Source organism: Meriones unguiculatus, chromosome 14 (genome assembly GCF_030254825.1).
Source record: "Meriones unguiculatus strain TT.TT164.6M chromosome 14, Bangor_MerUng_6.1, whole genome shotgun sequence".
Classification (NCBI taxonomy): domain Eukaryota; kingdom Metazoa; phylum Chordata; class Mammalia; order Rodentia; family Muridae; genus Meriones; species Meriones unguiculatus.
In genome coordinates this window covers 72663944-72679729 of record NC_083361.1, presented here as the reverse complement: position 1 = coordinate 72679729, position 15786 = coordinate 72663944, and the positions used below count along the sequence as shown (strand labels likewise).

The following is a 15786-nucleotide window of genomic DNA, read 5'->3' as shown; positions in this document are numbered from 1 at the left end:
ATGGTGGCATGGACCTGTGATTCCAGCACTTGGGGAGGCTGAAGCAGGCAGATCTTTGTTAGCTTGAGGCCAGCCTAGTCTACAAAGTGAAACCAAGACATACAAGGCTACACAGAGAAACCCTGTCTTCGAAAAGAAAAGAAAAGAAAAGAAAAGAAAAGAAAAGAAAAGAAAAGAAAAGAAAAGAAAAGAAAAGAAAGAAGAAAATGGGGTCTATAGACATGACTCTGAGGTTAAAACCACTCTTCCAAATGACCCACTCTCAATTTGCACCACACATGTGATAACCTACAACCATCTGAAACTCCTGTTATTGGCAATATAATGCCATCTTCTGGCTTCCATGAACAATGCACACATGTGGTACACAAACATATGCAGACAAAACACACACAATTATATTTAAAAAGAATTAATAGTAGAAAAAAATGTCTCAGAAGTTAAAAGCACTTGTTGCTCATGCAGAACACCGAGATTTTTGTCTCTGACATCCACAAGTTGACCCACTATTGTCTGTAACTACAATTCTAGGTGACCCAACAACCTCTATGAACATTGCAAGCAGCAAGTATATACAGGCACATAGGTACATCAAATACAATGATACACATACATACATGCAGGTAAGATCCTCATGCTTCTAAGTAAAAATAGAACTCTGTTTAAAATAATAAAACATAATTGGAAAAATGAAGATCTGTAACTATATGATAGATGTAGAAGAGAAAAAAATAGATAATACAGATATAAGCAAATATAATTATAAACCTGCATGTAGGTATAGATATTGAAACAGGTAAGACAGTAGTACATATAGTTCCTTCAGATAGCCTACTAAAACTATTCCCTCTCAAAGATTTTTATTTTTAACTACAAATTTTAATTGTGGGTGGTTATAGAAATGTAGATAATAATATCTGAACTTATATGTATGTTTTGTTCAGTTTCTTCCTCTGCATACATTCATCTTTTTGTTATTGTGCTACTTGCTTCCATATAGTCATTCTAAGAAGTTTGAGCAAGTCTTTCATCATGCTTTCTGTGAACAAATCCAAGGATGTAAAACTCTTCTGAGTGCTCCTTTGACTTCTGTGTTTCTCAGGCTGTAGATAATGGGGTTTAACATAGGAGTAATGATTGCATACAGCATAGAGATGAGTCTGTCTCTGGCAGGAGAATGCTGACTGGAGGAGGGACGGATGTAGGTAAATATGGCTGTGCCATAGAACAGGAAGACGACAAGAAGATGGGAAGCACATGTGGAGAAAGCTTTGCGCTTCCCTTCCACTGACTGGATCTTTAGGATGGTGGAGACAATGTAGATGTAGGAGATCAAAGTGATCAGAAAAGCACCAACACCCAAAATACCTCCTACCACTATAATGAGCATTTCTGCTACATAGGTGGATGAACAGGACAGGGCCATCACAGGTGGGATATCACAGTAGTACTGGTTAACTCGGTTGGACTTACAGAAAGACAGGTTAAAGGTGGACATTGTGTGGAGAAAGGAGTTGAGAAACCCAGCTGCCCAGGTTCCAGTTACCAGCTGCACACAGCGAACCTTGGTCATGATGAGGGAATAACGCAAAGGGAAGCATATGGCCACATACCGGTCATAAGCCATCACAGCCAGCAAGAAAACTTCAGTCCCAGCTAGGGCCACCAGGAAATAGAGCTGCAAAGCACACCCAACAAAGGATATGCTGTGATCCTCACTCAAGAGATTGTTGAGCATCTTGGGAACAGTAGCTGATGGGCAGAATATGTCTAGCAGGGACAGATTTGCCAACAGGTAATACATGGGGGTTTGCAGCTTTCTCTCAGTCACAATGGCCAACAGGATGGCCCCGTTGCCCAGCAAAGTGATCTGATAGGTGATGACAAAGACCACAAAGAGAGGATAACGCACCTCAGGGAGGTTAGAAAGCCCTATAAGAATGAACTGAGTCACTGTGGTATGATTGTAGACATCCATCGCCTGTCTCTGAAAGGATGTTTCTAAGAGAAATGAAAGCAAAGAATGCAGATTAGGATAACAGGGCATAAAGCTCAGGGGCAATGGAAATACCAGAGTAATAATGAATTATGATTGTTCCACTTTTTAATTCTTAAGACTTTTTCCAAAATTTTTATGTATTTGTACTATTGCTTAAAATGCTCATCTTCTGCTCCTTATCTTTAGAAAGTCCCCTGATATTTTACACTAAAGAAAGCTTGAAAGTGTATCTTCTTTATAGACATTAGCAACCTTTTAATTATGTGATTTTATTAATGAAAGCTGATGGTTTTCTCACATTTCCATAGATAATTGCTTTATTTATTTATATCAATAATTTTATGGATTATTTCAAACTAAATTAATATAACATAGTTATATATATAGTTTACCCATCATTATATTTTATTTATTTTACATAATTATTATGAGACAGATTCATTAATATGTAAATTTAAGTATATACTAGAAATTTTCAGATACATGAGAAATCAAGTCATTCATAAAGAATGTATACGAATGACATTTTGCCTCAACAAACAAGTATCTCTATTTTCAAGGAATAAATAAGAAAATGTTCCTATGGTTTTAAAAGCATATGCGTAGAGCACAAACATTAGCATTTAACTTAATTGGATGCATATTTACAATGTTGGTGGACTGTCTGGAAAAAATCTAACTGAAAGCGTGAGATTAATATTTTTGTTACTTTGAAACAGTATTTTTTTACTATCACATATTAGATATTACTATCACATATCATATATTAGAAAATACACATTTAAAATCTTATTAGAAAATGAAACAAGCTCAGTTCCTCCAGACCCAACCTCCAACTTTCACTACCAAATGGGTGATAGAACACCTGATGCAACTTTCCCCTCCCCACTGTTCTCTCTCTTATGAATCCTGCAGATCTTTCCCTCCTTCCCCTCCTCCAACAGCTTGTTGCTTTATCCAAGTCCTTAACTCCAGAAGACACCTCCTGCTGACACAAAGGACAGTTCTGCCAGGGGAACAGGTAGGATGGATGGCTGCAGATCCTCACTTCTGTTCCTTCCTCCCAACCACCCCCAGCCTCATCCACAGCACTGAAGCAGAAGACCTGCTGCTGTCTTCCTTTACCCTCTGGCCCCCTTCCCGATTGATCACAAAGATTTTCTCCTCCAACATTCTCTCCCCCGATTCATTCAATTATGCCAGCCTCCAACGCCAACAGGCATTCCCTGGGAACACATCATCTGAGTAGGCCAAGGAAACATCCAGTTCTCCAGACTAATCACCTGTGCAATAGCAGATCTTCTGAGATGACTTCTCTTCACTGTCTACTCGAACTCCAAGGAGACTAAATGAACAGATCTGGTGGAACACTATACTCTGCTCTCTCCTATGAAAGCTATTCCTAGCCTATTCTCATTCCCAAGAGTCAGCTCTCAATACCCAGAAACACGTTTTGTCTGGAAACTGCCATAACCATGTCTGTCAGGTCCACAGGAAATTTCCTACAAAGAAAGACACAGCCATCACACTCTCCAAAAATCCAGAGAGGAAACAGAAATTAACGAGCAAAACACTCACAAATCAGCACCTGGATCATTCCAATACCAGATGCCTAGACACCAACATAAAAACACAATCAATAATAGCCTAGGCAATATAGCGTCAATAGAACCCAGCAATTCTATGACAGCAGTTATATTCCAACACAGCCGAAGCAAAAAAAAAAAAAAAAAAAAGTACCTTAAAATAACCTTATTAAGATAATAAAGGTCTTTGAAGAGGAAGTTAATAAATTCCTTAAAGAAAAAAGGAAGAAAGAAAGAAAGAAAGAAAGAAAGAAAGAAAGGAAGGAAGGAAGGAAGGAAGGAAGGAAGGAAGGGAAAAAAATCCTTAAAGAAAACAAAACAACCTAAACAGTTGAAGAAAATGAATAAAACTGTTCAAGACTTTGGGGATACCTAGAGAAAATGATTTGCCAGTCAAAAAAAATTTTTTTGTCTAAAAAACTGACACAAAACACACAAGAAATCTGGAATACTATGAAAAGACCAAATTTAAGACTAATAGGAATTAAGGAAGAATAAACACAGCTCAAAAGCACAAAAAAGTATTTTCTTGTTAATTAATTTATTTATTCACTTTACATCCTGATCACAGCCCCCCTCCTTTCCTCCAGTCCACCCTCACACACTCCCCCCCTTCATTCTCCCTCTTCTTCTCCTCAGAAAAGGTGGAAGTCCCCATCTAAGTACCAACCCACTGTGGCATATTAAATTGCTGCAGGACTGGTTGCATCCTCTCCCACTGTGGTCAGATAAGGCAGCCCAGTTATGAGAATGTATTCAAAGGCAGGCATCAGGGTCAGAGAGGAACCCTGTTCCAGTTGTTAGAGGACTCACATAAAAACCAAGCTGCACATCTGCTATATATGTGCAGGGGGCCTAAAACCAGTCAATGCATGCTCTTTGGTTGGTATTTCAGTCTCAGTGAGTACCATGGGTCCAGAGTAGTTGACGCTGTAGGTCTTCTTGTGCACTTCTCCCCCCCCCCAGCTCCCTCAATCATTTCCCCAACTCTTCCACATGACTCCCCGAGCTCAATATGTTTATCTGTGAGCCTCTCCATCTGTTTCCATCAGCTACTGGGTAAAGTTTTTCAGGGCAGTTATGCTAGACTCCTTTCTTCAAGCATAAAAGGATAACATTACTACTGTCAGAGATGGTTTCTTTCTCATGAGATGGGTCTCAAATAGGGCCAGTCTTTGGTTGGACATTCCCTTGGTCATTGTTCCATCTTTGTCCCTGCACATCTTATAAGCAGGACAACTTTTGAGTCAAAAGTCCTGTGGGTAGGTTGGAGTCTTTATCTCTTCAATGGAAGTCTTGCCTGGCTACAGGAAGTGGCCACTTCAGGCTCTACATCCCCTGTTGCTAAGAGTCTCAGCTAGGATGACCTCAATAGACTTCCTGGGGTCTCTCCTATCCTATATCTCTGGAGGGCCCCAGAGATACCCCCCACCTCTGAATTCCATTCTCTCATCCAGCCATCTCTCCCTTGCTCTCCCTACACCTAATATCTCCCTTCTGCATCCCCTCTCTTATCCAGTTCCCTCCCTCCATCCAACTCTAACACCTATGATATTTCCCCTTCTGAGTGAGATTCATGCATCCTCACTTGGGTCCTTCTTGTTACTTAGCTTCTGTGGATTGTAGCATGGTTACACAGTACTTTATGGCTAATATCTACTTATAAGTGAGTACATACCATGCATGTCTCAAAAAGTATTTTCAACAAAATCATAGGAGAAAATTTTTCTAAATAAACACCTTTAAGCATACAAGAAGTTAACAGAACACCAAATATATTAGACCAGAAAAGAAAGTCACCTCAGCACATAATAAATAAGTAAAACATTAAACATTCAGAACAAAGAAAGGATATTAAAAATTGCAAGAGAAAAAGGTCAACTAGCATACAAAAGCAGACCTATTAGAATTATACCTGACTTCTCAATTGAGACTCCAAAAGCCAAAAAAACTGGACAAATATATTGCAGACTCAAAGAGAACACAGATGTCAGCCCAAACTGTTAGATCCAGCAAAACTTCAGTCACCATAAATGGAGAGAGAAAACAAGATGTTTAATGATAAAACTGAATATAAACATTATTTATCTACAGAACCATCCCTAAAAAAGGTGTCAGAAGGGAAATTCTAACCTAATGTGGTTAATACAGCCATGAAAAATACAGAAAATAAATAATCAAAGATCAAAAACAGGAAAATAATTCAAGCATACACACACAAAAAAAAAATAACAGGAATAAGTGATGATAGGTCATTGATATCTCTCAACATCTATGGTCACAGTTCTTCCATAAAAGATACAGTATATATGCAGAAAAGGATCCAGCCTTCTGCTTCACACAAGAAACACACCTTAACATCAATTATAGGCATTACCTCAGAGTAAAGGGTTTGATAATATTTCAAGCAACTGGAACTAAGAAACAAGTGAATCCATTTTAATATCTAACAAAATAGACTTCAAACCAAAACTAATAAAAAAAAAGAAAAATCACTACATACTCAACAAAAATAAACTCCATCAAAATGGCATTTCAATTATTAATATCTATGCCCCCAAAACAAAGACAACCAAGGTTGTAGAAGAACGATTACTACAGCTTGAATCACATATTTATCCTCTTACACTAGTCAAAGACTTCAATACACCACTCAAGTTCATCCAGACCAAAACTAAAGAGAGAAATGCTAGAGCTAGCAGAAGTTATCAACCAAATAGACCTAAGAGATATTTACAGAACATTTCACCCAAACACAAAAGAATATACCTTCTCAGCAACTAGTGGATCTTTCTCAAAGTCTGACTTCTTCAAAATCCACATACTTTGACACAAAGCAAGTCTCACCAGGTCAAGAAAATTGAACCTGCCTGCATCCTATCAAACCACCATGATATAAAGCTGGATATCAACACAAAAAGCTTACAAACTCATGGAAACTGAATAATTGTACTGAGAAAAAAAATGGGCTAAGAAAAAAAAATAAACAAAAGTTGAAGATTTGATAGAGTTAAATAGAAACAGAAGAACAACACACCCAAACTTACAGGATACAGTAAAAGCAGTTCTAAGAGATAAGTTCATAGCACTAGATGCCTACATTTAATATATATATATATTAGACAGATCTCATAATAGCAACTTATCTGGATACCTGAAAGCTCTAGAAAAAAAAAAAGAAATCAAACCCAAAATGTAGTAGACAGCAGGAAATAATAAAACTCAGGGTTGAAATCAATAAAACAGAAACAAAGAGAATACAAAGAATCAATGAAACAAAGTGTTGGTTCTTTGAGAAAACCAGAAAGATCCACAAACCCTTAACCAGATTAACTAAAGGTAGAGAGAATAGCCAAGTTAACAAACTCAGAAATTAAAAGGGGTACGTAACAACAGATACAGAGGAAATCCACAGAATCATTAAAACGTACTTGAAAATCTGCACTCCATCAAATTGGAAAATCTAAAAGAAATAGATAAGCTTATTAGTAGATAGCTCTTACCAGCATTAAGTTGAGATCAGATAAGCAAGTAAACAGACATATTACCCCTAGTGAAAAAATAAAGCAGTAATTAAAAGTCTCCTAAATAAAACCAAATAATCCAATTTAGAAATGAAACACAGATTTGAACACAGATTTCTCAACAGGGGAATATCGAATAGCAGAGAGACACTTAAATGTTCAACACCCTTAGCCAACAGGGAAATGCAAATCAAAACTACTTTGAGATTCCATCTCATACCTGTCAAAAATGTCTAAGATCAGTAACAGGAGTGACAGCTAACATTGGTGAGGATGTGGAGCAAGGGGAACACTCCTCCATTGCTGGTGGGAGTGCAAACTTGTACAGCCACTACAGAAAGAAGGGAATTATTCTACATCAAGATCCAGCTATGCTACTTTTAGGTATATTCCCAAATGACACTTCACAAAGTGCTTACTACAAAGACACTTGATCACAATGTTCATTGTTTCTCTATTCATAATATCCAGAGTTGGAAACAACCTAGCTGTCCCTTAATAGAAGAATGAATAAAGAAAATGTGGTACACTTTCACAATGGAATATTACTTAGCTATTAAAAAAAAACAATGACATCATGAAATCTGCAAGCAAATGCATAAAACTTTTTTTATAAAACGTCCTAAATGAGGTAACTCAGATCTAGAAATAAAAATATGGCTTGTATTAATTTGTATGTGCATATTAAATAGTAATAAATAAATATGTTTGTTTATTAAATAAATAATAATAACCAGTCTACTCCCTATAGTCCCATAGAGGTTATATATAGAGAGGAAGGGGCTGAGGAGACACATGGATATCCCTAGGATGGGGAAATAGAGTAGATTTTATGGATGAACAGGTGTAGGGGGAATGGGAATAAGATCAGGTGGGGAGAGGTAGGTAAAATGAGAAAGTGAGAATGCAGGGAAAGACAGCTAGAACTGAGGGGCCTTTGAGGAGGATATAAAAGCCTAGGGCAGTGAAAACTTCCTAATTGCGTATGAAGGCAATCCTAATGAAGTCTTCAAATAATGAAGACAGAATCCCCCTGGCCAACTCTTGTCTCCATATGAAGCTTCCATTACCGGAACTAGGACATAACCAACAGAACTGTCGGCCAAAGCGGTCCTATGGAAATGCCCTATCAGTTGCCAAGCTAATGGGTTTTCCCATTGCAGAAGACAACGCCCACACAACTCTTTAAACATGAAAAGGTTAAGCTGGTGCCTACATAGAGGCTTCACCACATCTTCTAGTGTCTTTGGTAAAGGAGAATACTCTCCAGGCTACCAAAAGAAATAGATAAATGTAAACCAGATAAAACAAACCTTTGATCTGCGATCTGTCCTGCCTGCAATAATATGCTATGACAATGGTGGCACAAAACTTGTGGGAGTGATTAACCAATGCCTGATTTGACTAAATTCCCACTCCACTAGATTGAACCCATTCACAACACTGGTTGTGTGACCAAGAACCAGTGACCCGATGTAGCTGACACCTAGGGTAAGCCAAATACTACTGGTCTCAAAGAAGAAGGAGGAGGAGAAAGAAGACACAAGAAAATGACTTCTAATGATGTTCTGCTATACTCACAGATCAGTACCTTATTCAGCCATCATCAGAGAAGCTTTCTCCTGAAGCAGATGGAAACTAATAAAAACACCCATAACCAGATACCAGGCAGAGAAGGAGATACCTTGTAAAACACTTCTCAAAATAGGGTGTCTATATCAAATCCCTCCCCTCAGAGCTCAGGGAACCCCATGGAAAAGGACACAGAAAGAGTGTAAGGTAGAGGGGCTAGAGGATACAAGAAAAACAAGGCCCTGTGACTCAACATGATCAGAACGTGTATGAGCTCAGAAAGGCAAAAAGCAGCCCAGGGTCTGCACAGGCCTGCACCATGTGCTCTGCATGTATACTATAGCTACCGGTTTGGTGTTTTCACAGGACCCCTGAGTGAGTGAACAAGCAGGTCTCTTAATTCTAGTGCCTTCTCCTCGAGATATTTTTTTCCTGTGGTTTTACCTTGTCCAACCTTGATTTCTAGTTTTTGTTGCATCTTATTGTATTTTATTACATTAAAAGAGAAAAAAAATCAAAAAATAAAATGAAAATGAATATTCTACTACCCTGTTCTATTTATCTTTTCACATAAAAACAATAAGTATTTTCTTTGGTCATTTAAAATGCTTACAATAAATAATCCAAATTACACATAATAATTTTATTCATAAATAATCCAAATTATACATAATAATTTTATTCATAAATGGTGTGATGATTTTTCTATCATTTTTCTTATGTAAAATATATATAAGTAATATTAAGATGCCTGAGAGTGTTGGATATGGTGGATATAAGAGTGTGCCTTTAATTCCTACATGTAGAAAACTAAGGCAAGAGAATTTTGAATTTGAGGCCAGCCAGGACTACAAAGCAAGACGCTGCTTCAAAACAAAGGAAAATGAGAGAGCACTCCCTGGAAAAGTGCTGTTTTTCTCTTTTAAACAAACAGCAGATATAGAAAAAAATTAAAAAATGAAATTTTACTGGCAATCTTTCCAAATCATAAAAATATTACAAAGAAATTTAATATAAAAGTAAAAATATGTATATGTCATTATGAAACTTAAGGATGGTTAATAAAAGAATATCAATAAAAAAAACAGTGCCATGTAAATTTTTAAGTTCTCAAATGCTCACAATCCTGCAGCACTTTTAGACATCTGTCTACAGACGTTGAAAACAGCATGGCAGGTATAAGTATGTAAATATGGCAGCTTTATCCGAGAGCAACATCTACAGAAAGTAAATTCTAGTTTACACAATAAATCACTTTTATATTTACACACAAAAAATTGACTCTTTTCAACATGACTACAGTAAATTTATCAATAACATTCTAATCAAACATGGAGTATAGTAAATTCATCAATAAACATACTTTGTTTTAAAATTTTCACACTAATACGCATCTATCATAAATAAGGGTATATTGTCCTTACGTTTTACACTTCACTTTTTTAAAGTACTCAATAAAAGGCATGGCCTTGACACACAGGGATAGAACTCATAGTGTGGAGAGGGTGCCTGTATTTATCCCAACAACCTCCTCTTCCTAATTCAAACATAAGTAAATATTAAGCTTTTTCAATGAATTAGAAATAAAAAGGTATACGCTGCCCATCATATATTTCTCAGGAAATTTTTATGTAACACTCCTAATGTACAGATCAATAGGTTCTTAATAGAGATTCTAGAAAGCTTTCACTACACACAATCTATGTGTTTTGTGTGATTCTTGATAGAATGCATAATTATAAATGAGAATCAGCACACATGGCTGGCATTAACTATGTTAGAAATTACCTAGAACTCACACTTTCTTACTACCATTGTCTCTTACCACTTTTAGTGTGCTGAATGCCAAATATATGAAGCTTTTTTTTTTCAAAAAATATTTAAGTTTCTGCTATATACAAAAAAGAAGCAGTTGCTACTTAAGAAAAAATAAAAAATAAACTTTAAATATTGGCATAATTAAAACTGCACATAATTTATTGTAAGAAATTTAGTAAAATAGTATAGGTAAATTTTGCTTTAAAAGTGGGTCACAATGTCAGTAAAAGAAAAATTCAGCAAATTAAAACAAATGACCTGGCAAACAAATTATTCAGCAGATAAAGTAAAGTCAGCACTTGAACGTAAGATTCATATCAGAAGTTAGTACATAATTTATATCATCTTTTCCTCAGGGAGTCATGATAACAAGAACTTTAGAGAGACTATGCACATTACATTCAACCTGATAATGGTATCAGATAGATAATTAATTTAATGTAAGCGTTAAAGTAATTCTCTGGCACAGCAGTGACAATTTAGTTTACTGTAGTGGCCTAGCAAATGTGCTCAACCCCTTGCCATTCGGTCAACGATAGACATAAAATATAAATTCATACACTTTCTCAAAGTACTATGTTTTTAAATTCAAATGAGTTATAAACTAAATAAACAACAACTCCATGACTTAAATAAAAATAAAGGATATGCCTTGTAGGATAAGGTAAATATATATATATATATATAGCCAGAAGACATCAAAGAATAAAAGTATACTAACAACTGCTTCAAAATACAATTAAATTATGATTTCAAAAATGGTCTTTTTCTTGCTGTACTAAAACTTTACAATTTTTATGCATTATTAGATGCTTCTTGTGAAAGCTATACGTCACCGGCATGACCATAAAACAGCTCAGATCCAACATGAATAGAAATGAAAATTGATTTGAACACATATCTTGTAACTTGACTCCTGGAAGCACAGAAAAATAAGGTAGATAGATGATTAATTGACTGATAGATGGTAGATAAGTGGACAGATGCTGGAGAGACAGTTTAGCACTTAAGAGCTGTCATTGCTATTTCAAAAGACCTGGGTTCATTTCCCAGACCTGATGATGGCTCACATCCATCTTCGTAACTCTATTCAGATGTGATGTCTTCTTCTGACCTCCATGGACACCAGGCGCACACATAATGTATATACATATATGCAAAACACTGACACACATAAAATAAAATAAAATATAAAAAATACTTTTTTTCAAAAAATAGTAGATATAGGTAGACAGATGATAGATTTGTGCTTGCAGTTAGTCAATCTGTGTAAATATTAATGAATGTCACAGTGTTTCATTTTTCTATAAATTTTTAGATCAAATAGGAAAGTCAGAAGCATAATCATTAAAATCAATGTAGCCAGTTGTGGTGGGTAACCAATGGAAATATCCTGGGTTGATCTGGAGTTTTTTTGGCTACCCTGACCAGAGACTGGTAGGTGTCTCGTGTGTTGTTCGGTAGTTTTCATTTAACGACCCATGTCCTAGGGGAGTAACCTTAACCCTCCATACACTATAGTATCTTTTAAACATAGTTTTTACTATTTCTCTTATTTTTTAAATGATAGCTTGTACCAACTATCTAAAATGCTAAGTGAATGAACACAAAGTAAATTCAGACCAGATAAAAACGTGGTTTAAAAGATAGCATGTGTCCAGTATCAAAGAAATTTGAAAGAATAGGAGAACATGGATATAAAAAACAAAGAATAACTATCATACTCCTTATTGCTTTTCTTCTGAAAAACTTAGCTATTCTCTCACAAAATGGCTGAAAGATTTTTTTTTATTTTTTTTTATTTTTATTTAACATATTTAACTTTTTTTTTTTTCCAATGCAGTTTATTCAGGAACCTTGAACAATCCTCGGACCCTGGGGAAAGCCAGCCCACAGCTTAAATAGCCTCTGGGTAGCCAACCCAGGCGTGCCACGGGGACAATGCAGATAGGTCCACATACATGGAAGCAAGCCAGATCCTCAGCCTTAGCCAAATGTGGAATTGTTCATGACAGAGAGCACTCACCATCGGGAAGGTGGAAGGCAGAAACCAGCTCCATCTTTAAGGCATAGCATTCCGCAGCTCTCTACAGTTCCCCCTTTTTGTTTTAGACGCATCAGGCAAGAGTAGAGGTCTGATCTCTGATATTAGAAATAAATTGGGACTTTCTACAGATGATCATTTAGGTGTCATCCACCCAAAGAGCATCAGACCCGTCCAATACCTTTTTCTCAGAGGCGGGGCCTGGGGCATCAACCCACATGCAATCAGACATGCTCTTCTCTGGGTCCAAAGCAGCTGACCCTGAGTGCAGTGCTTAGCCTCGCATCCTGAGCGTATCATTTTAGCTTTTTATGGTATCCAACCATGCTTGGGGAGAATGTCCTGCTTCAATGGCTGTAAAGGCCTGAATGATCATGGCTGCATCACACTGTTGTGAGACTCTAAAAATTTCAAATCTCTGAAGAAAGAATTAGAAGAAGATATGAGAAGATGTAAAGATCTCCCATGCTCATGGCTTGGTAGGATTAACATAGTAAAAATGGCCATCTTACCAAAAGCAATCTACAGATTCAATGCAATGCCCATCAAATTACCAACACAATTCTTTACAGACCTGGAAAGGAAAATTCTCAACTTCATATGGAATAACAAGAAACCCAGAATTGCTAAAACAATCCTCTACAATAAAAGATCTTCTGGAGATATCTCCATCCCTGATCTTAAGTTGTACTATAGAGCAACAGTTTTAAAAACTGCATGGTACTGGCATAGAAACAGAATGGTGGATCAATGGAACCGAACAGAGGACCCAGAAATAAACCCACACACTTATGGACACCTGATCTTTGACAAAGACGCCAAAACCATACAATGGAAAAAAGATAGCATCTTCAACAAATGGTGCTGGTCTAACTGGATGTCTACATGTAGAAAAATGAAAATAGATCCATACCTATCACCCTGCACAAAACTGAAGTCCAAGTGGATCAAAGACCTCAACATAAAACCAGACACATTAAATCGGCTTGAAAAAAAAGTGGGAAATACCCTAGAACTCATTGGTACAGGGGAAAACTTCCTGAACAGAACACCAACAGCACAGGCTCTAAGAGCAACAACCAATAAATGGGACCTCATGAAACTGAAAAGCTTCTGTAAAGCAAAGGACACCGTCATCAAAACAAAGCGACCACCTACAGATTGGGAAAGAATCTTCACCAACCCTTTATCTGACAGAGGACTCATATCCAGTATATATAAAGAACTAAAGAAGCTGAAAAGCAGCAAACCAAGTAATCCACTTAAAAAATGGGGAACAGAGCTAAACAGAGAATTCTCTGTAGAGGAATACCGAATGGCAGAGAAGCACTTAAAGAAATGCTCAACCTCACTAGCCATTAGGGAAATGCAAATCAAAACAACCCTGAGATTTCACCTTACACCCATGAGAATGGCCAAGATCAAACACTCAAGTGACAACACATGCTGGAGAGGTTGTGGAGAAAGGGGAACCCTTCTCCACTGCTGGTGGGAATGTAAACTTGTACAACCACTCTGGAAATCAATCTGGCGCTTTCTCAGACAACTAGGAATAGCGCTTCCTCAAGATCCAGCCATACCACTACTGGGCATATATCCAAAAGAGGCTCAAGTACACAAAAAGGACATTTGCTCAACCATGTTTGTAGCAGCTTTATTTGTAATAGCCAGAAGCTGGAAACAACCCAGATGCCCCTCAACTGAAGAATGGATGCAGAAATTGTGGTACATCTACACAATGGAATATTACTCAGCAATGAAAAATAAGGAAATCATGAAATTTGCAGGTAAATGGTGGGATCTGGAAAGGATCATCCTGAGTGAGTTGTCCCAGAAGCAAAAAGACACACATGGTATATACTCACTCATATAGACATACAACATAGGACAAACCCACTAAAACCTGTGCATCTAAAGAAACTAAGCAAGAGAGAGGACCCTAACTAAAACGTCCAATCCCCATCCAGAAAGGCAAAGAGGATGGACATCAGAAAGATTTTTTTTAAAAAATGAAGCTTTTAATGGTAGCCAGCCATGCTTGGGGAGACTGTCCTGCTTCAATGGCTGTAAAGGCCTGAATGGTCATGGCTGCATTGCGCTGTTGTGGAACTCTAATCTTGCATATATACCACAGGCAAACCAAGGAGACCAACACCAGAAGGCCTGCTAACGCTCCCATGCCCGCCCATTCCTTCAGATGATTCATGGCTGCAGCAATCCATGATGATAATCCTGTGGCTAGTCCTGCGTCCACTCTGGTAGAATTTACTGTGACAATGGCCACTCTCAGCTGCTCCATTGTAGTATTGAATTCTCCAGTCCAATTACCTAAAATATAGCTCGACAATTGTTTAGACAGATTTGAAGCACAGGAAGAATTCTCATGTTATATGCTAGTGACTCAAAGTCCAGCATATTTTCATTGACAGCCAAGTTGAGCGATTTGCCATAGGGTATCAATTTGCTCCTGCACGAGGTCAATCCTCTGATTGAACACCAAGCATGGTTGGCTACCATAAAAAGCTAAAATGTTACGCTCAGGATGCGAGGCTAAGCACTGCATTCAGGGTCAGCCGCTTTCGACCCAGAGAAGAGCATGTCTGATTGCATGCAGGTTGATGCCCCAGGTCCCGCCTCCGAGAAAAAGGTATCTGACGGATATGATGCTCTTTGGGTGGATGACACCTAAATGAACATCTGTACAAAGTCCCAATTTATTTCTAATATCAGAGATCAGACCTCTACTCTTGCCTGATGCGTCTAAAACAAAAAGGGGGAACTGCAGAGAGCTGCGTAATGCTGCGCCTTAAAGATGGAGCTGGTTTCCGCCTTCCACCTTCCCGATGGTGAGTGCTCTCTGTCATGAACAACTCCACATTTGGCTAAGGCTGAGGATCTAGCTTGCTTCCATGTATGTGGACCTATCTGCATTGCCCACGTGGCACGCTGGGGTTGGCTACCCAGAGGCTATTTAAGCTGTGGGCTGGCTTTCCCCAGGGTCCAAGGTTCCTGAATAAACTGCATTGAAAAAAAAAAAGAACCATACTAAGCCCCCCCCCAAAAAAATGAAGCTTTTGCAATCAATGAAATTCAAATTTCTAGAAGTGCAATGTATCTTTTTCTAAATATAATCTCAGAATGCTGGCATCATGCACATATTGAATTGGAGTTCCAAGTAAGATTTACTAAGTCAGAGTGAAGTCTTTAATCTGTGTAAGATTGTCCTTAATAATTAATATTTTG

At 37.6% G+C, this 15786-nt stretch overlaps 1 protein-coding gene across 1 annotated transcript; it reads right to left on the bottom strand.

Moving 5' to 3' along the window:
* Positions 1 to 1030: 1030 nt before the first annotated feature.
* LOC110544124 (olfactory receptor 5V1-like) lies at positions 1031 to 1978 on the bottom strand. Its single transcript, XM_021630230.2, has one exon. The coding sequence runs from the start codon at positions 1976 to 1978 to the stop codon at positions 1031 to 1033; it is 948 nt and encodes a 315-aa protein (XP_021485905.2).
* Positions 1979 to 15786: the final 13808 nt, after the last annotated feature.